Here is a 21,272-nt window from a genome sequence, read left to right on the forward strand (position 1 = left end):
GAAAATAAAGATTCATATGATAAAGAAATCTGAAGTAAAAAACAACTTTACAACTAATACTTACAAGGATGGAGGGGCAGCCGGAAAAAGAATGCAGAGAATAAGGAGAGATGTGGCAGATATCAGTTACAATAGTCACAAGAATTGTCACATACAGAAGCCCGAGTACAGTGCACAATTCACACTGTGCACCAATACTCACAGTGTAATCCGAAAATTCGAATTAAGAATGGAACTACACTGTACCTATATTGTACCCTCGTCAAATACAGTTATTTCTGTATATTGCATACAAAATGGATGCAGTAAAACTGTGCGCTAAAACTGGCTGCCATTATTCTGTGAGGCACTATGATTACAGCGATATCAAATTTACGGTATATTTTGGTTATATTTTTAAGTTTTTAACAAACCTCCAAAAACTCGGAAAAAGATTTTACTTTGCATCGCTGTATTCTGACACCGTAAACCTTCCATATTTCTGTCTGCAGAGCTGCGTAGCTTCTCATTTTTTGTAAGGCGGTTTTTATTGATACCATTTTGGGTTGCGGATGATTCTTTTTATTTTTATTACATTTTTTTATAGTTAATTTAGGGAAAGGGGATGATTTGACTTTCTAACTCTTATACTTTTTAAACTTTTTTTTCCAATTGTTTTATTAAACAATTTTAGTTCTCCTAGGGGACTTAAACATGTGGTCTTTACATCACTTTTACCATAGACTGCAATGGCTTACTAATAAGAGAGTAAAGGGTTTGTCTGGTTTTTGGGGGGAAGCATGAATTAAGGGCATTCACCTGCAATCCACATTGAGCACTCTGTATCTAAGAAGATAGAAGCCTGTATAAACTGCTTCTGTCTTCCATCCGGGGTCCTCAGCAGTCTCAACCTGCTGGGAACCTGACATTTGGCTGTCTGATTAATCCATCCATGCTGTAAAATTGCACGTCAGATGCTCCTTCCTTTGTCTCATTGCTTTGTTTAGATGACATCTTAAGTGAATGCTCATATACGTTTATCTGTACTGAAAAACGTAATAAAAATCTGAAAGTTAAAAAAATTTAATTTGCACTGGTGCGAGCTTAAAAAACAGGACCAGGTTCCGTAAGTTTACAACGGGCTGTTCTCATTTAGGATGCCTTATAGAGGACCTGTCACCTCTCCTGACTGTTTTAGTAAGGATTTTCATTCCCCATGAAATAACAGTTCTGGAGCATTTTTTCTTATAACTGTATTCTGTGCTATTCCTCTATTATCCCTATTATAAATGTATGGATAAATTGAAAACTGTGTGCTACCCTTCCCCTTGTCCCTACACTGTGTGCTACTGGCTTCACTGATTGGACAGTGTCAGACACTGTAGTGACACCCCCAAATGTCACAGGCATTAAAGAATACATTCACATAAATTTCTAGGGGGAATAACAAAATAATGGCACAACATAGAGTTATAAGAATAGATCCAGAATTGTGATTTCATGTGTAATAAAACTGTTACTTAAGCGGTGACAGATGGATTAAGCAACACGGACACGTAAAGTATCATATATTTCTAAGCATCATGACACCTCAACTATGACTAAGTAGGCAAACTTAAGATGTCTTATGGAAGTCATGGACTGTACTGTTTACGGCCGTCTATTTGCATATAGGACGCTAGTTATACAGTATTTGGTCTGCTCCGGGGCTAGCAGAGGAGCTGGTGAAATTTGACATTGCCCCATTAATGCCTATATTTTCCAGGCCTTCCGCCATTTAGACGGGTGATTGAATGACTAATTTGGAATACTTTATGTATAATAAGGAGGACCTTTCACCACTCCTGACATGCCTGCTTTAATAGCTTCATGCATTCCCCATGTAATACCAATTCTGGAGCATCTATTCTTATGGCTCTATGTTGTGCCATTCCTTTATTATTTCTACTAGAAGTTATGAATGAATTGCTAGCATTTCAGAAGTAAGGGTACAGAGGGGAGGTAACAAGTTGGGGGGGGGGGGGGGGTGTGCATGTACAGACTCGCTCTATCCAGTACTGCCATTGTCAGACTGTGCAGGTACACACCCCCAACTGTTTATCACTAGAGATGAGCGAATTTAAAAAAATATATGATTCGGCAAATTTTTCGAACAATTTTGGTTCGATCCGAATTTATTCACAGCAAATTGCGTAAAAACGGCTATTTGCTGGCTGCAGAGAGCCTGTATAGTGGTGTAGAACACTGTGCCTTGCAGTAACACGCATAGGGAGTCTGCTGTGGTAGTGAAATAATACTGTGAATCCGTATGACATGCAGATGACAGGTGTCGCTCTTAGAATCACTGCACACTTCACTTATTTGGGCAGTCACGGGGCCAAAACTGACCAAATAACTCAAGTGTGAACTCAGCCTTACAGGTCGATGTTAGTGCTAAGAAGAAGCGCACGCCTTTTACACCATCGTCAGCTGATTCCACATAGATGTCTACAGAACCTGTTCTATTAAACACTTATACAAGAAGAGCCCCCCGACAGAGTGGAGAGGGTGTCAGCAGTAAGTTTGCGTTGACGTCACTGATTATTTTGCCCTTCCTCTGATCCGTCAGAACAATAACCCCAAAAAAATTGATCCTGTCTGTTGGGCATCTGCCTTCACTCAGTCAGCATTGGGTCAGTAATCCATCAGTATTGCTAATGCCAAACAGGAGTGGATCTAAAACAGAGATAACACGTGAATGGAATATTTGCATGTCTTCTGTGTTTTGTACCCACTCCTGCTTTTGGCTACCAAATCACAAGCCAATTCTGATGGAACCATACAGGCCTTACAGCTGCTACACAGACAGGATCCATTGCGCGTCTCATTTTTCCTTCCATCTGACAGATCAGAAGAAGGGTCAAATAAATAATGATGTCAGCAAGGCTGAAAGGCAAAATAGTGGCTAAGTCATGAAGTGGGGAAAGTGGGAACAGCATGAGAAGTCCAGAGAGTGGCCCTATGACATAGTGGTGAGGTGGAAACAGCATGAGGAGACCACAGAGTGGCCCAATGACAGAGCCTGGAGGTGGCGGCAGCATCAGGAGGAGCCCACAGAGGGGCACAATGACAGTGTGGAGGTGGCGGCAGCATCAGGAGACCACAGAGCGGTACAATGACAGAGTGTGGAGGTGGTGGCAGCATCAGGAGGCCACAGAGTGGCACAATGATGGAGTGTGGAGGTGTCGGCAGCATCAGGAGGCCACATAGTGGCACAATGACAGAGTGTGGAGGTAGTGGCAGCATCAGGAGGAGGCCACAGAGTGGCACAATGACAGTGTGGAGGTGGCGGCAGCATCAGGAGACTACAGAGTGATACAATGACACAATGTGGAGGTGGTGGCAGCATCAGGAGGCCACAGAGCGGCACAATGACACAGTGTGAAGTTGGCGGGAGCAGCATAAGAAGGCCACAGAGTGGCACAATGACAGAGTGTGGAGGTGGCGGCAGCAGCAGCATCAGGATGAGGCCACAGAGTGGCACAATGACAGTGTGGAGGTGCCAGCAGCATCAGAAAACCACAGAGTGGCAAGGTGACATAGTGTGGAGGTGGCAGCAGCATCAGGAGACCACAAAGTGACCCGGTGACAGAGTGGGGAGATGACAGCAGCATCAGGAGGCCACAGAGTGGCAAAGTGACATAGTGTGGAGATTGCAGCAGCATCAGGAGAACACAGAGTGGCAAGGTGACGTAGTGAGGAGGTGGAAGCAGCATCAGGAGAACACAGAGTGGCAAGGTGACAGAGTGGGGAGGTGGGTGGCAATGCGAGTACCAGCTGAAGATGGTGGGTGAAAGAAGGAGCACTTGGCATCAGATGTGTGGCATCAGGCAGGTGACAGCATCAGAATAGTAGCTGAGGCAGGTAGCCGGTCTCTTTTGTCAAAGTGTTGGTGGGTGGAAATCCTGGCTGATCCACGCCTGATTCATTTTGAAAAAGGTCAGTCTCTCCACATTTTCAGACAGGCGAGTTCTTCTTGGGCTAACTATGGCCTCTGCCACACTAAACACCCGCTCTGATGCCACACTACTGGCCGGGCAGGACAGCATTTCCAGGGCAAACTCTGCTAGTTGCGGCCACAAATCCAGTTTGGCTGCCGAGTAGTCCAGCGGATCTTCAATCTGGGGTGGCAGGGTACTGTCCAAGTATGCCACCATCTGCTGTTTCAGGTCCTGCTCCAGGTCTAGCTGCTGCTGCTCGTGAGTAGTTTCTTCACTAGGCGGGTGAAGAAAGCGGCTTATCGGCGACTCTAGTTGCTGCTGATGGAGCTGGAACTGCTCCTACCCCCCCCCACCCTGCCACAGCAGCCATGGCAGAGGAACGTGAGCGCAGAGGGCCCCGGCCAACTGACTACAAAGGATGTCTGTACAGTAGTTCAGTTTGTCCTCCCTCTCAGAGGGTGTAAAAAAAGGCCCCCATTTTGGACCGGTAGCGAGGGTCCAACAAGGTGGAGAGACAGAAGTCATCCCTCTGCCGAATGGTGACAATTCTGCTGTCACTACGCAAGAAAGTGAGCATACATTGGGCTATTTGTTCAAGTGACTCGGAGGGACTCCCTGCCTCCATCTGCACTGCATACTGCCACAGTGTGTCTGGGTCCTCTGCCTCGTCTTCGTCATTGCCCTGTAGCTCCTCTGGTTGCTCCTGCTCCTCCTCTCCTGTCACCTGTGTGTAAAAACCACCCATTTCGCTACACATTGCTTGTGCTCCAATGTCCTGCTTCTTTTCCTCCTACTCCTCCAGTTCAGCCCCCACAGGGCTCATGTGGCCGTGAGATCTAGGCACCACGTCTCCAGTCCCCTGACCAGACAGATTTACCAGCATCTGTTCCAGGACATGAAGCAGTGGAATGACGTTGTTCAACCCATAGTCCCGGCGACTGACAAATAACGTGGCCTCCTCAAAGGGCCTAAGCAAACGGCAGGAGTCACGCATGAGCTGCCACTGGCTGACAACGAAATTACACAGAGGAGTACTGCTGTCCGCTTAGATCATCAAGAAATCGTTTATGGCCTTTCTCTGTTCGTATAGTCCAGGCATCCTCAAACTGCGGCCTTCCAGCTGTTGTAAAACTACAACTCCCACAATGCCCTGCTGTAGGCTGATACCTGTAGGCTGTTCGGGTATGCTGGGAGTTGTAGTTTTGCAACAGCTGGAGGGCCGCAGTTTGAGGATGCCTGGTATAGTCGGTCCAACATATGGAGGGTGGAATTCCAATGGGTGGAAACGTTGCATATCAGCCTATGTTGGGGGATGCCGTTCTGCTGCTGCAGCTCAAGAAGGGTGTGCTTTGCGGTGTACGAGTGGCTGAAGTGCATGCAAAGTTTCCTGGCCATTTTTAGGATGTCACGGAGCAGTTCCTCCCCTGTGTGACTCCGTTCACCCAGGCAAACAAGGTGCAGAACAGCGTGACACCGCCGTGCCCTGCACATGTGGTAGGATGGAGGGGCACTGCGAATTGTCCCTCCAGTGGAGGCTGAGGACACGGTGGAGGATGCGGAGGCGAACATTGTCGCAGGACCAACGGCGTGACAACGTGGAGGTGGAAGAGGCGTCACCTGGCCAAGTTGGTGGTGTGGCTGTGCAGGAACCACATTCACCCAGTGGGCCGTAAAGGACATGTATTGTCCCTGACCGTAGTTACAGCTCCACACTTCGGCGCTACCGTGCACTTTGGCAGACACCGACAGGCTCAAGGACTGGCCCATCTTCTGTTCTACATGTGTGTGCAGGGCTGGTAATGCCTTTTTGGCAAATAAATGATGGCTTGGGACTCTCCACCTCGGCTCGGCACAAGCCATCAGTTCTTTGAAAGGTGCAGAGTCCACCACTTGGAAAGGGAGGGACTAGAGCACCAGCAACTTGGACAGGAGCACATATAGCTTCTGCTCCGTTGGATGAGTGCACACATACTGTTGTCTCTTGGCAATCGCTTGGGTGATCGATTGCTGATGGAATGACTGACGAGGAGTAGGAGGAGGAGAAGCTGGAGCATCAGGACCAGCAGATGATGGGAAGGACAGACAGCTCCCTTCGGCTGAGGTAGTGGAGCCTTGACTGCCTGAAACCGGGTGCGTGCCACTGGGTGAAACAGCGGTTGCTGCGGCAGACTGGACCACCACATCGGAGCCACGGTTCTCCCAGGCCAGTTTATGGCACCCTGGCCACGCTTCACCTTCTGCCCACAGATTCTACATATGGCCATGTTCACCTCCTCCGGCGGTTTAACAAAAAACTGCCCCCCCCGCCGAGTAGATGATTTTACCCCCATCACTACGCACTAACTGACTGTTACCACTGCTGCTGCCGTGAACCCCTGCACCACTACTTTCCAGGCAGGTAGGCTCCCACTGCTGCCACCCTGCTGACTTCCGGCCAAACTAGCGACTTGCTGACTCCGCTGCTGCCTCACAGGCAAGCTGTCACCCTCTTCTCCCAATGATGATGAAGCTCCTAATTCACCCGGCTCCCAAGTGCGATCAGCTACATCATCAACATCGAGTACTGTCTCCACGTCACTGATGTCCTCCTCAACCGTCTCTGGGTCAGGATCCTCACCGCTCGCAACACCAGCTCCCACGCCACTCTCCTCATCACTACTTGCCCGCCTAGCGGAGGAAACGGCGGATGTGTCCTCCACATCTTGACTGGCCAGTAGCTGCTGACTGTCCTCTAGCACCTCGTCCTCACTGTATAGTGGGGCTGAGCCCACAGCATATAATACTTCTCTGGCTGAGGGAACAGAAAAGGACAGAGGCAGGTTGAGGACAGGTGAGGGCACAGGGCCTGCTCCCGGGCCATGCCAACTAAGGGTTGTGTCTGACGAACCCATCGACTCTTGGCTAGGGGTGCCTGATGTCACTTGGGACGAAGTGGATGACTGAGCCAACCATTCAAGAACCGCTGGGTTGCTGGTCAAGACACTACTGCTAGATGACACTTCGAGCTCAGGCCTCTCGCTGTGACTCCTGCTGCCACATCCTTTTACTCTGCTGCGACCTGTGCCAGAAACATTTAAGCCTCTGCCACTCCCCTGTGCAGGGCCTGGCACTTCTCTGTCTGACATACTGTTAGATCAAATAAATAAATAAAAAGGAAATTAAAACACCCCAAAAAAACTCATAAGCCCTTTTTTCCCACTAATAGATGCCAAAAATGGCTGTAATTTTCTCACTTCACCACACAACGGCAAATACTTTTTTTGTGCCACTAATACATGCAAAAAAGAGCTTTAGAACATATAACTCACCGTTTAATCGCAAATAGGCCCTTATTTTTTTACACTTATACACGACACAAAAAGCTTTCGAACATATAACTGTACCGCTGAACAGCAAATATATTTTTCTTTTTTACACTTATACACTCCGCAAAACACTTTTGAACATATAACTGCACCGCTGAATGGCAAATATATATTATTTTTTCCACTTATACACCCCACAAAAGGCTTCAGAACATATAACTGCCCCGCTGAATGGCAAATATATTTATATTTTTTCCACTTATACATTCCACAAAAGGCTTTTGAACATATAACTGCACCGCTGAACGGCAAACATATTTTTCTTTTTTCCACTTTTACACTCCACAAAAGGGCTTTAGAACATATAACTTCACCACTGAACGGCAAAAAGGCCCTTATTTTTTTACACTTATACACTCCACAAAAGGGCTTTAGAACATATAACTGCACCGCTGAACGGCAAATATATTTTTCTTTTTTCCACTTATACACTCCACAAAAGGGCTTTAGAACATATAACTCACAGTTGAACGGCAAATAGGCCCTTATTTTTTTACACTTATACACGACACAAAAGGCCTTCGAACATATAACTGTACCGCTGAACGACAAATATATATATATTTTTCCACTTATTCACCCCGCAAAACACTTTAGAACATATAACTGCACTGCTGAATGGCAAATATATATATTTTTTTCCACTTATACACTCCACAAAAGGCTTTAGAACATATAACTGCACCACTGAATGGCAAATATATTTTAATTGTTTCCACTTATACACGACACAAAAGGCTTTAGAACATATAACTGCACCACTGAACGGCAAATATATTTATCTTTTTTCCACTTATACACTCCACAAAAGGCTGTAGAGCATAACTGCACCGCTGAATGGCAAAAAGGCTCTTATTTTTTCCACTTATAAATTCCGCAAAAGGCTTAAGAACATGTAACTGCATCGCTGAACGGCAAATATATTTTTCTTTTTTCCACTTATACACTCCACAAAAGGGCTTTAGAACATATAACTGCACCGCTGAGCAGCAAATAGGCCCTTAATTTTTTATACTTATACACAACACAAAAGGCTTTAGAACATATAACTGCACCGCTGAACGGCAAATAGATTTTTCTTTTTTCCACTTATCTACTCCACAAAAGGCTTTAGAACATATAACTGCACCGCTGAATGGAAAATAGGCCTTTATTTTTTTCCACTTATACACAACACAAAAGGCTTTAGAACATATAACTGCAACGCTAAACGGCAAATATATTTTTCTTTTTTCCACTTATACACTCCACGAAAGGGCTTTAGAACATATAACTGCACCGCTGAATGGCAAATAGGCCCTTAATTTTTTTTATACTTATACACAACACAAAAGGCTTTAGAACATATAACTGCACTGTTGAACGGCAAATATATATATTTTTTCCTCTTATACACTCCACAAAAGGCTTTAGAACATATAACTGCACTGCTGAATGGCAAATATATTTTTCTTTTTTCCAGTTATACACTCCACAAAAGGGCTTTAGAAAATATTACTGCACTGCTGAACCGCAAACAGGCCCTTATTTTTTTCCACTTATACACGACACAAAAGGCTTTAGAACATATAACTGCACCACTGAACGGCAAATATATATTTATTTTTTCCACTTATACACTCCACAAAAGACTGTAGAACATAACTGCACCGCTGAACGGCAAATATATTTTGCTTTTTTCCACTTATATACTCCACAAAAGGGATTTAGAACATATAACTGCACCGCTGAATGGCAAATAGGCCCTTATTTTTTTCCCACTTATACACTCCACAAAAGGCTTTAGAATATATAACTGCACCGCTGAACGGTAAATATATTTTTCTTTTTTCCACTTATACACTCCACAAAAGGCTTTAGAATATATAACTGACCAGCTGAACGGCAAATATGTTTTTCTTTTTTTCACTTATACACTCCACAAAAGGCTTTAGAACATATAACTGCACTGCTGAACGGCAAATATATTTTTCTTTTGCCACTAACACACGACAAAGTGCTTCAGCGCATATAACTGCACTGCTGAACGGCAAATATATTTTTCTTTTCCACTAATACACGATAAAAAGGGGCGTTAGAACATATAACTGCACCGCTGAACGGCAAATACATTTTTTTTGTGCCACTAATACACGCCAAAAAGGGCTGTAATTTTCACACTTCACCACACAACGGCTAATGAGCTCTTTTTTCCCACTAATACAAGCCCAAAAAATGCTTTAGAACATATTTGCACCTCACAAGGGCAAATAAAATAGAAATATTTCTTTGTAATAAATCCTGTTAATGTCTGTATCATACAGCACTTGCACCCCAATAACAAGAACTGGAATTACAGAGCTGTATAATGGCAATTTGGATTCCCAGTCAGTGCAGCAAGGTGTAATAGGATTGTTTCTATTACCTAGGCTGTAAACTCCCGTACTTAACCCTGTTCTACATAAATGCTGTGGAATGATTCCTCTCTATCCTTTCCCTACACCTTAAATGATCTTTCCCTGAACTTGTAAATTATTTTTTTAGCACAATGAAGTCTTTCCTAACACTGTCCCTAGCGCCTGCTGACGTCTCTCCCTGCACTAAGTACACTGGAAAATGGCTGAATCCAAGATGGCTGAGGCTATTTATAGGGCTGTGACATCACATATAAACAAGTAGAAAATTCTGAAGAAGAGTAACCAAGATCACAGCTTCCACAACTACATGGACAAGGTTGGCCATGGGAGCACCTCACTTATCACTAGTCACCACTAACCTTGAAAGCCCGGCTGCCTGCTGATTGGCTGCATGCATGGCATTATGGGTGATCCTGCCTTTCCAGAGTTCCTTGCTCCATGTCCTCACACGTGCAGCAGCCATTTTAGAAAAAATGCAATTCATTACCACAAAGTGTGAGGAAATTCGGATTCGGTGCAAATAAAAATTTTCCCGAAATTCTGAGCAAATTCCACTTCGTCAACTGCGATTTGCTTATCTCTATTTACCACCCATCTGCACCCTTACTGCAGACTGCTGGCAATTCATTTATAACTTCTAGTAGAAATAATAAAGAAATGACACAACATAGAGCCATAAGAATAAATGCTCCAGAATCATTATTACATGGGAAATGCATGTAGCTTTTAAAACAGACATGTCAGGAGCGGTGACAGGTCCTCTTTAACACCAAATCAAATAACACATTCATCCTGATTGTATGATATTTTCAGCATCACTTTAATGTGTCCACTGACCTGGGTCAGGTGCCACACATTCACATCTGTATGTTGTGACGTAGTCTGGCTTGAAGTCAGAATTGATGGGGTAATATTTGAAGGATCCAATCATTTTCTTGATGGCATCATAAATGAAGATGAAGCTGATGAGGGTAGAGAAGCCCTCCTCGGTGAAACGCGTGATATACTTAATAATGAAGCTGGCATCGGTGGCCACCAGTATGAAGCACTGCAGAGCTGAATGGAGGCCGATCCACAGGCGGAATTCCATGTAGTCTATTGCATTACTTCTGCAATTAGATAACATTAGTAATATAACTACTGGAGGAACACTGTGGGGGACATTACTATCTGGGGGGACATAACTGGAGAGGCACTATGGGAGACATTACTACTGGGGAGTAGTGTGAGGGAAATTACTTATGGCAGGCAATGTGGGGGACACTACTACTGAGGGGACAAAGTGGGATACATAACTACTGGGGGGCAATGTGGTGGACATTACTACTGGAGGGCATTATTAGAGATGCACTGTGGACGACATTACTACTGAGGGCAGTTTGAGGGACATTACTAATGGGGGGCACTGTTGGGGATATTACTCCTCAGGGGGGACACCATGGGGGGCAATACTGGCAGCAGTATAAGGGGAATTACTGGGGGCACTATAGGAGAATTTCTATTACTGAGGACAGTATAAAGGGCATTACTGGTGGCACTGGGGACTTTTAATACTGGGGCACTATTGCCAAGACATTTTTAATACACAGTCACTATATTGCTGAAAGCAATGTACAGTAGGGGCATTTCTATTACTAGGGCATATTAGAGGATATTATTTCTATTTCTGAGGACACCATACAGCTATTATTACTTGGAGCACAATGGGGGTATTATTATTACTGGGGGTATTTTAGGGGACGTTATTATTAATGGGGGCAATAAACAGAGCATTATTATTGCTGTAGGCACTATAGGGGCATTATTATTACTACCTGGGTCAGTATAGTATTTGTGGACACTGGGAAGAACAGCAGGCACAGCATTGGGGGTATCAGCAGGATGACACTGTTGGGTCACCATATTAGGGAGGTAGGGAGGATGATGGTAAAATTAGGAATCTAACATGTCTGTGTAACAAACGTGGCTGAAATAATTTGTCATGGCGATCTGGGACAAATGTAAAAGATGAGGAAAGAATACATCTGCATCAGAGGAGACACCACTGGATGTAGGAGAGGTATGTGGTACTGTATTACCCTTTATGTTTTTTAGTGCTGCAGACAGTATACTCTTGGTAGGGCTGGCTTTCTGCTGTGACCTGCACCTCTTCAGCTCCTTTCTCTATATATTAATTAGAGACAACTGAAAAAGGAGAAGAGAACCACAGAAAGACAGCTTCTGGGGAGGTATTTTATGTTGTATTTTATATTGTCCTGCACTGTGGTACTTGGTTTTGCAACAGAACCAAATACCAAAGTGTAACAATATACTGCCCCAGCAGAACCAAATATCACAATGCAGGACACTTAAGAAGAACCAAACACCACAGTAACAAGAAGTTCTATGCTGCATTGTGCTATTTGGTTCTGCTGGGGCAGTATATTGTGTTGCACTATGGTATTTGTTTCTTCTGGGGCAGTACATTGTGCTGCACTATGGTGCTTGGTTCTGCTGTAGAACCAAATACCAAAGTGTAGCACATCATACTGCCCGTGTACTAATGGGGGGCAGTATGGGGGACATAACTTCTAGGGGGATATTACTGGAGGTGCACTGTGGATGACATCAGTACTGGGGGGCAGTTTGAGGGACATAACTAATGGGGGCACTGTACTTGCCCCATCTATGTTTTAGCCCTACCTACTTGAGTTGACTCCTCCTACTCATGTTGGCCCCACCTTCTGTCAATTTAGGCTCTGATAGGGAGTATTACTAGGGTGGCACCAGCTATAAATACAGCCATGAATGTGACTTATTGTCTTTATATTATTATATAACAAATAAATAAAGAAGCTGTGTAAAGAAAATTTTTTATTCTTGTCCCTATAGGGCCACTATTTTGTGCCTGCCTGGTGACCTTTTCCCTATATGTCAGTTCTTCAGACATATAAACAAGTAGAAAATTCTGCAGAAGAGTAACCAAGATCACAGCTTCCACAACTACATGGACAAGGTTAGCCATGGGAGCACCTCACTTATCACTAGTCACCACTAACCTTGAAAGCCTGGGTACCCAGAACTGGCTATCCTGAACCCAAACATATGGAAGAGCAGCTGCATGGGGTACAATTGCATTCTCAGTCTGGCAGTGTTATATGGGCAAAGTTACTTGGGCGCTGTATAACTGCATTATTTCGGCACTCTATGATACATGATAGAGTCAAACCTGAATTTGTAGAAGCCCACAGTTTCATAATTTACAATATTATGTGGCCATATACATTGTTCATTAAAGGGGTGGTTTGAGATGTTGCTGGAGTACTAATGGTGGTTGGACATTGTTGACACGTGGCATGGTCAGCACTGGTGTACATACGTACTTGCTAAAATCAAACAGGAGCTTTTCAAAGACAAGAATGGGTCCGGTGCTACTTAAGATGATCAGAGGTTGTCCAGCAAAGAAACAAAACACAGAGCCCGTCATTGCTGTACCAAGAAAGCTCTCCATCACACCCTGAAATGAGAATTCACGTTCAATCAAACTTTGCATTTTATATTAGCAACACTGCAGGCAGGGGCGTAACTACCATAGCAGCAGATCATGTGACTGCTATGGGGCCAAGGGCAAGTGGGGGCCCAGTCTTACTTGGAATTATCTCCTCTTCTACTGAAGGTGAAAACTTGGTCAGGACTCTACCCTCTAAATGAGGCAGTAGAAAAATGGCTCAAGGGTCATTGAAAGGGGTTTAGGCAGAAAGCCTTCGGTCCTGTGTGTAGGGGGCCTGGTTTGATCCTAGCTATGGGGCCCTTTCTTCTCTATGTACGCCCCTGACTGCAGAGCTATTTCATATACACAAAAAGAGGAAGTGGGTCGGACCTTACGTAACTGAGAGTCGTTTATGTGGTTGTAATGTTGAACAGAGGCTTTTACTGATCTAACGTGGGACAACACACTTGATGGTTATAATGGTCTTACAAGAGGCAACAGGCACAATGGCTATGGTCTTACATGGGGCAACCAGGGTTGCCAACCAGAATGTTTCTTTTTTATGGACAACTTATCCCAAAATCACCAAAAATTTCTACAGACACATTGGAAAACCATAATGAATGATAAACATTCTACATAATGTATGTCTATAGCTCAATATACTGATAAGAACTCATTACCAGAATTTACTTTGAGCTGAAAAATGAAGATAATTACCCCCAAAATATTCTATTCAAGCACCACCAGCCTCAAAAAAAATCATGGACACATCTATTTTTTTTTTCCTGGACAGAAAGGGCACAGGCTTAGAGGCAACAGGTTAAATGCAGGATACCGAATTGATATTCTCATCTAGTGGCAGTCTGGGGGTTTCTCTATTACAGACCTGCCTTCTTCACAGATTTCTAGCTGGATCAGGTGGTACAAATCTATCTATCAAAGACTATCCATGCTCTGGCTATCCACTCTAGCTAGCTGTCTAACATGCAGGAGCTTTGCTGGCCTTTGTCTCCTGCAGCAATGTTCCACCGCCATGCACATTCCATACTGCTTACTGCACACTGATCACAAGGTCCTGTCTTGCACTCCAATATATACATTATCAGGAATGTTCTCCCAGTGTGAGGAGGCATATGGAGGCTCCAGGTATGACCATTCCAATGTCCTCTGACTCTTGCCATATCCCAGGCGGGTGCAACACACATTAAGGCCCCTTTCACACGGGCGAGTATTCCGCGCGGATGCGATGCGTGAGTTGAATGCATTGCACCCGCACTGAACCCGGACCCATTCATTTCTATGGGGCTGTTCACATGAGCGGTGATTTTCACGCATCACTTGTGCGTTGCGTGAAAATCGCAGCATGCTCTATATTCTGTGTTTTTCACGCAATGCAGGCCCCATGGGGTTGCGTGAAAATCAAAAGCATCCGCAAGCAAGTGCGGATGCGGTGCGATTTTCACGCACGGTTGCTAGGAGACCATCGGGATGGAGACCCGATCATTATTATTTCCCCTTATAACATGGTTATAAGGGAAAATAATAGCATTCTGAATACAGAATGCATAGTAAAATAGCGCTGGAGGGGTTAAAAAAAAAAATATATATTATTTAACTCACCTTAATCCATTTGATAGCGCAGCCCGGCATCTCCTTCTGTCTTCATCTTAGCTGTGTGCAGGAACAGGACCTGTGGTGACGTCACTCCGGTCATCACATGATCCATCACATGATCTTTTACCATGGTGACGGACCATGTGATGACCGGAGTGACGCCACCACAGGTCCCGTTCCTGCACACAGCTAAGATGAAGACAGAAGGAGATGCCGGGCTGCGCTATCAAATGGATTAAGGTGAGTTAAATAATATATTTATTTTTTTTAACCCCTCCAGCGCTGTTTTACTATGCATTCTGAATACAGAATGCAATTATTTTCCCTTATAACCATGTTATAAGGGGAAATAATAATGATCGGGTCCCCATCCCGATGGTCTCCTAGCAACCGTGCGTGAAAATCGCACCGCATCCGCACTTCCTTGTGGATGCTTGCGATTTTCACGCAACCCCATTCACTTCTATGGGGCCTGCGTTGCGTGAAAAACGCAGAATATAGAGCATGCTGCGATTTTCACGCAACGCACAAGTGATGCGTGAAAATCACCGCTCATGTGAACAGCCCCATAGAAATGAATGGGTCCGGATTCAGTGCGGGTGCAATGCGTTCAACTCACGCATCACATCCGCGCGGAATACTCGCCCGTGTGAAAGGGGTCTAAGTCACAGTGTGTTTCTCAACATATGACTCCCAGAGTGCCATCACAGACTATGTTAGCACACAGCAATACATATGTCTATCACAGCCACAGTATATAGGACTTCTTACCCACAACAGTGCACTCACATTTACTACAGCCTCTCATTTCCCAGCAGCTTCTAGGACATAATATGACATATCACATGGCATATAATACATTGTGCTGTTTACACTGCGCACTAAAGGGCATCTGTCAGCAGATTTGTATGAAACTGTCTGACCTATTAAATGTGCCCTTGGCAGCTAAAGGCATCTGTTTTGGTCCCATTTTTATATGTGCTCGCATTGCTGAGAAAAAGTTTTAATATATGCAAATGAGCCTCTAGGAGCAACGGGGGCGTCACCGCTACTCCTAGAGGCTCAGCTCTCTCTGCCACTGCCGCACGCCCTGCATTTTGATTGACTTGAGGAAAAGTCAGGGCCAAATGCGATCACGTTTACATTGCCTGGCTCTATCAAAGTGGAGAGGACGCGGCAGTGGCAGAGAGAGCAGAGCCTCTAGGTGCAACGGCAACCCCCCTATTGATCTTAGAGGCTCATTTGCATGCATTAAAACGTCATTTTTCTCACCAATGCCCGGCACTTATGAACATGGAACCAACACAGATGCCTTCAGCTGCCAAGTCAGCCAGTTTCATAGGTACTAATCGGCTGACAGATCCCCTTTAAGGTTGAGGAAATATTATTGCATGTAAGAAACATAGCAATGCAAGTTGGCATGTCCTCAATTGAACTTTAGGTGGTATTACCACCACAACAGGGTCAACAGTGACCAATAGTATGTGATTTTGCCTCCATGGGCAATTGGTGAGAGGACTGATATTTGTTTTAAGTGACTGAGATTTTATGGATTTTGTGAGTATAATACATAACCATATAAGATAAAGGACTTGCGGGACTTCACTATGTCGGGCTGCCTCTCTTAATATTATAGGAAATAAGAGCACCGATTCCTGTGGAAGTCGAAGTTACCTTATCACGGCTGACCCTATCCGAAGATAAGACTCTGTGTGTCTTAATGGTGTGCTTTTCCACTACTGGTTTGGAGCAGCGCGGTTTTTACTATTTTATACAGACTGTGTGTGAAAGATACCCACCTCACGACAAACCTGCAGCATTCTAAGTGCAACATTGACTTGGGATTTAAACATTTTTATATTATTTTTTGTACATTTATTTCAGGTTATTTTAACAGGCCACTGCTAGTCATAGGTGCCTGTGACTGGTTTTCTAAGCCTCACTAGCTCACTGTGTGTTTGCTGCTACTCTGGATCACTGACCTTTGCCTGTTTCTTTCACATTGCTTCTGATTACTGATTTTGCTGCTGACATGACCTCCTCGTATTTGACTCTGCTGGTCTGTGACCCCGCCTTTGCCTGCTGACTTTCTCTTTTACATTTTCCCAGGTTATACTGGTTTTGCCAGTCTGGTTTTCACCTATTTCTGACTACTCTTTTCCCTTTTTGGTTTTGGCCCCTGCACTTAGCTAAGAAGGGACGGCCGACCAGTTGTGGGCCGTCACTTAGGACGGATCGTCCAGGTAGGTAGGGACAGTGGTAGGAGAGCACAGGGATGCACTGTTCCCAACCCTTTCATGACACTGTTTTTCCTGGACCACACTCGTCTATATGGAATTAGCCTTAAGCAGACGGTCACATGTTTTCAGCTGTGAAGTGACTGCCCCCAGTATGTGGAATGTCAACTTAATAATTTGATAATATGATGCTATAAGCTATGGGGCTGCAGGTACAACTCATGTTATCTTCAAGCTCAATAGACTAATTTATGCCATTATACTGTGTAGATCACAACCCGTGCAATCCTTTTCCTGCTTAGTGTACAGAAATATTATGAAGGGCTATCAAATTTAGATCTGCAAGTGTCCAATCTCTGAGACTCCCTCCTATAAGCACAGTGAGGGGACCGTGACACTGCCTCTGGACACTTTGCTCATACCTGATAGTTATCGGTAGCATCACCCAGCAATCCACCAAATGTGATGGCGTTTGTTATACAACCGAGGTAGATGAAAAGAATGGTAGAAATGGACTGAATGTGGAAGGCATCATAGAAATCACTCAGGAAAAATGGAAGTTTTCGCTTAATATCCAGGTAAAGCCCTCCACAGAACCTGCCGATGAAAAGACTGGCATTAGCTGAAGACATCAAGAAACACGTGATCTGAAAGGTTTACTACAGTTTTTCTAGAGTCTTTCTTTCGGTTAACACCATGTCAATTTTAGGTCCAATATTTTTTACTGATAAAATATTTTTGATGATAAAATGTATCACTTAGGGGGTCATTTATTAAATAGAAATAATCTGCGACTTTTCCCCGCTCATGCCAGGTCTAAAAAAGTGGGCACGGTGTGGGCGGGGAAGAGGACGGGCTGTTTCCGGCGTAGAAAATGGTCTAATTGTAAAGACAGCAAGGAAGCAGTCTTACATTTAGAAGCGCTGGTGGATCCGCCAAAGTTATGTACCATAACTCCGGCGGATCCAGCGCAGGGGCTTATTAAGACTGCCGTCTAAAACGACAGTTATAATAAATGTGCCCCTTAGTTTTTCAGCAGTTAGAGCTCCAGAAGAGGGCTCCAAATCCCTTCCTTCCTTTCACAGTTCCATATGACTCTATGATAAATGGTTCCATAAAATCATATGGTTCTATGATAAAATCTGCCTGCAGCCACCACAAGGAGGAGCTTTGGGCCATTCTGCATCCTATTTTATTATTTACTGTATTTGAGATGGTAAGCAGTAAGCTTCTACGCTCCACCTAGTGGTGGATCATTTAACTATAAGGCCGCTTTCAGACGAGCGAGTTGCACACTCCGGACTGGCAGTGTGAGTATAAGACAGCTCCCGTCGTAAACTCCCAGACCTGCTGGGGTCGCATAACATTACACTGATTTATGATGCTATGTTACCATTACAGTTCTGGAATGTATTGGATAACACTGACAGCATTATGTCAGTATTATCCTATACATTCCAGAACTGTAAGGGTTACATAGCATCATAAATCAATATAATGCTATGTGATCCTGGCAGTGCTAAAAGGTCAGGACAGGAGCTGTCTTATACTCACGCTGCGAGTCCGGAGTGTGCAACTCGCTCGTCTGAAAGCAGCCTATGCAGAGGATTTACTGCTCTGTATCAGAAAAACTGTGATTTGGTGGCTATAAAAATAATATCATGAAATTTTCTTGCTTCGAATTTTTCAATGTATTTAATTTAGAAAAAGAGAATAGTGTTTAAAGTTTTGAAGTTGCTCAGTCACCTATATAAAAAAAACTAGAATGGTATAAAAAAAATAAAAGAAGTAATATTGACCTTACCACTTCACCACTGCTCCCATTCCGATGCTTACTGAGTCTCCCGACAGTCTCTGTATAGTGGTCTCCAGTGGACAAGTAACCACTGCAGCCAATCACTTGCTGAAGTGGTGATGTATCATCACCATTGAGGTCACCACTGCAGTCAATGATTGGCTACAGCGCTCACATGTCGACTTGCCATCACTGGAGCAGGACAGAGATTGGCAGGCTACCTGGGAAGAATCAAAGCAGGCACCGTGTTGGACATGTAAGGTACTACCATTCTAGGCAGGGTTTTTTTTAATTAAGTGGTTGGACATCCCCTGTAATGGTGAAAATATCCATTAAAACATACAATTAGATAACATATCTGTAGGGTTTAAGAAAGTTGAAAGACTAGCAATTGCATTAAAGGGAGTCCTCTATGGACTGATATTTATCTGACATGTATTTGTCTGGTCTATACCTGCCAGTCCATGCAAGTTCTTCTCCGATCTCATGTGAAGTAGGCATCTCTCCATCCTCACTCCCACCACCACCACCACCACTTCCTCCTGCTCCTCCTGCTGCTGATCCATTCATTTGTCCAGCTTCATTCACAGAGAAGACTGATTTTCTGCAGAAGACCTTCATGTGAAAACCATTTATTTGCATTGTTTTTGTTGTACTGTATGTACCTTGCATAGACCTACCTTTGATCTGCTGAGGGGATCTTTTTGGGAGGCTCAATTCTGATGGTAGGATCCCATTCTCCAGGCGGAAGGACAATGACTTCATCCAAGAACTCATCTATTCCTGCAATCAGATCCTCACGATCTCTTGCTTTGTACGCGACATCACTGAACAGCTAAAAACAAATTGTATGGCATGAGATTTTTTTTTAAGAAGCAGATATGAGAAACACAGTGGTCTCCAAGTGTAGGAGATGACACTGGAAATTACTCTTTATACTACCGGTACTAGTTTATAAATATATAAAAGTCACTTATGCATTATAAAATAGGTATCACTTACATCATCTACCATCAAGGTGGCAATTGCTCTGCCAATTTCAATGTAGGACTTGACTTTACCCATTGGACCTAACAATATGAACAGGAACCTAATAGGGAGGAGAAATAATAAAGTTAAAGGGGTTTCCTAGATTGTAAAAAAAAAAAAGTGAAAAAAAGGAGGTAAGAACCATTCCTGGCCTTCTATGTTGACTTTACTTCAGCAATCAGAAGCTTTAGCCATCTCATGCCATACACTGCTGAGGCCATAGGCAGCAGAGTTCACATGAGCATATGAGCATGCAATTGTTGTAGTAAAGTCATCAAAGACTGCCAGAGATGGTTCTTTTGTTATTTTATAGCATTTCATCACTTGGTTAAATGGGCACAATACTGTGGCAGAAAAGTCACTAAATTCTGGCTGGATCACTGGAGTGGGGATGCTAGAGCTGCAGTGGATTTACCAGGTGAGTAATGGTTCTTTCATTATTTTATGGCATTTCCCTCCTTTTTGTCTCAGGAAACCCCCTTTAATAATAGGGATACAGACTCTATATGTCATATGTTTACAGTTTACACCTATAACAGAATTAGAGATTTTAATAATAAATATATCTAGTTGAAAAACTAACTTTTCCACTCTTTCTGAAAGTTCAAGAAGAAGAATTTAGTCCAGTTTTGACATATTTATTATTATATTCAGCAAATTAAGTGCCAAGTTTTACAGAAGTGAGCAAATCAAAATTACTGAGCGCTCGATTTCAGACTCTTGTAAAAATAGATCAATGTTTCTAAGATATTTTATTTTCTCTTCCATTATTCCCAGTGCTGATTGTTTTTGTCAGACGCAGGAGTGAGACTCAAGGTAATTAAGACTCTGAATAGTCTGAGTCTTCAAATATGACATGACTTCCAATATTTAGAATGATTTGAGCACTTAAAATATGTAGATAGACAAGATGCAATTCTCATGAGAAGTAACCCTCATGTACACAAGCGTATTGTGGTTGTGTGCAAATCCTTGGTTGTATGGAAATGTAATACACTGCCCATAGAAGTCTATGGCTTTTTATTGTCTAAGCAATAAGATCCAATTGATTCTTCTCTATTGCTTTTCCTAACCTCAGAATACCCTACACTGACCACTGAAGTGAACTTGTCTTGCCCCTTGTTCCACCTGGCCACAATTATGCTTACTGACTCGGTGCCACAATTTGGAGATTCCAGTTTATCTGTGTGTCAGCTACTGCAGAAAAATAGAGATTCCCTATGAGAAAGTACATGTCTCCTTGTGGGGGTTAAGGGTGTAAAATACACAATCCCCGAAACTACAGTTCCTGATTAGCTCTAAATCAAATCTGTTAGGACCATGTCTCCAGTTGGGCAATATTACAGGGCTTGAGGGTCCTGTTTGTTAAAGGGCTTGTCTGGTTGCAGAAGACATGCTATTCACC

The 21,272-nt window shown here is 43.7% G+C and overlaps 1 protein-coding gene across 1 annotated transcript in view; it reads right to left on the reverse strand.

Annotated features, from left to right (window-relative positions):
- Window positions 1–21,272, reverse strand: part of SLC4A5 (solute carrier family 4 member 5) — a 122,821-nt gene that overhangs the window by 36,749 nt on the left and 64,800 nt on the right. The window contains exons 9-14 of the mRNA XM_040415793.1: window positions 19,841–19,928; window positions 19,519–19,673; window positions 19,293–19,442; window positions 17,466–17,640; window positions 13,083–13,216; window positions 10,558–10,829 (exon numbers count right to left, since the gene is read on the reverse strand). Of these exons, the coding sequence (XP_040271727.1) occupies window positions 10,558–10,829; window positions 13,083–13,216; window positions 17,466–17,640; window positions 19,293–19,442; window positions 19,519–19,673; window positions 19,841–19,928 (974 nt within the window). The remainder of the gene's footprint in view (window positions 1–10,557; window positions 10,830–13,082; window positions 13,217–17,465; window positions 17,641–19,292; window positions 19,443–19,518; window positions 19,674–19,840; window positions 19,929–21,272) is intronic.

This window comes from Bufo bufo, chromosome 1, assembly GCF_905171765.1.
Source record: "Bufo bufo chromosome 1, aBufBuf1.1, whole genome shotgun sequence".
Lineage (NCBI taxonomy): Eukaryota > Metazoa > Chordata > Amphibia > Anura > Bufonidae > Bufo > Bufo bufo.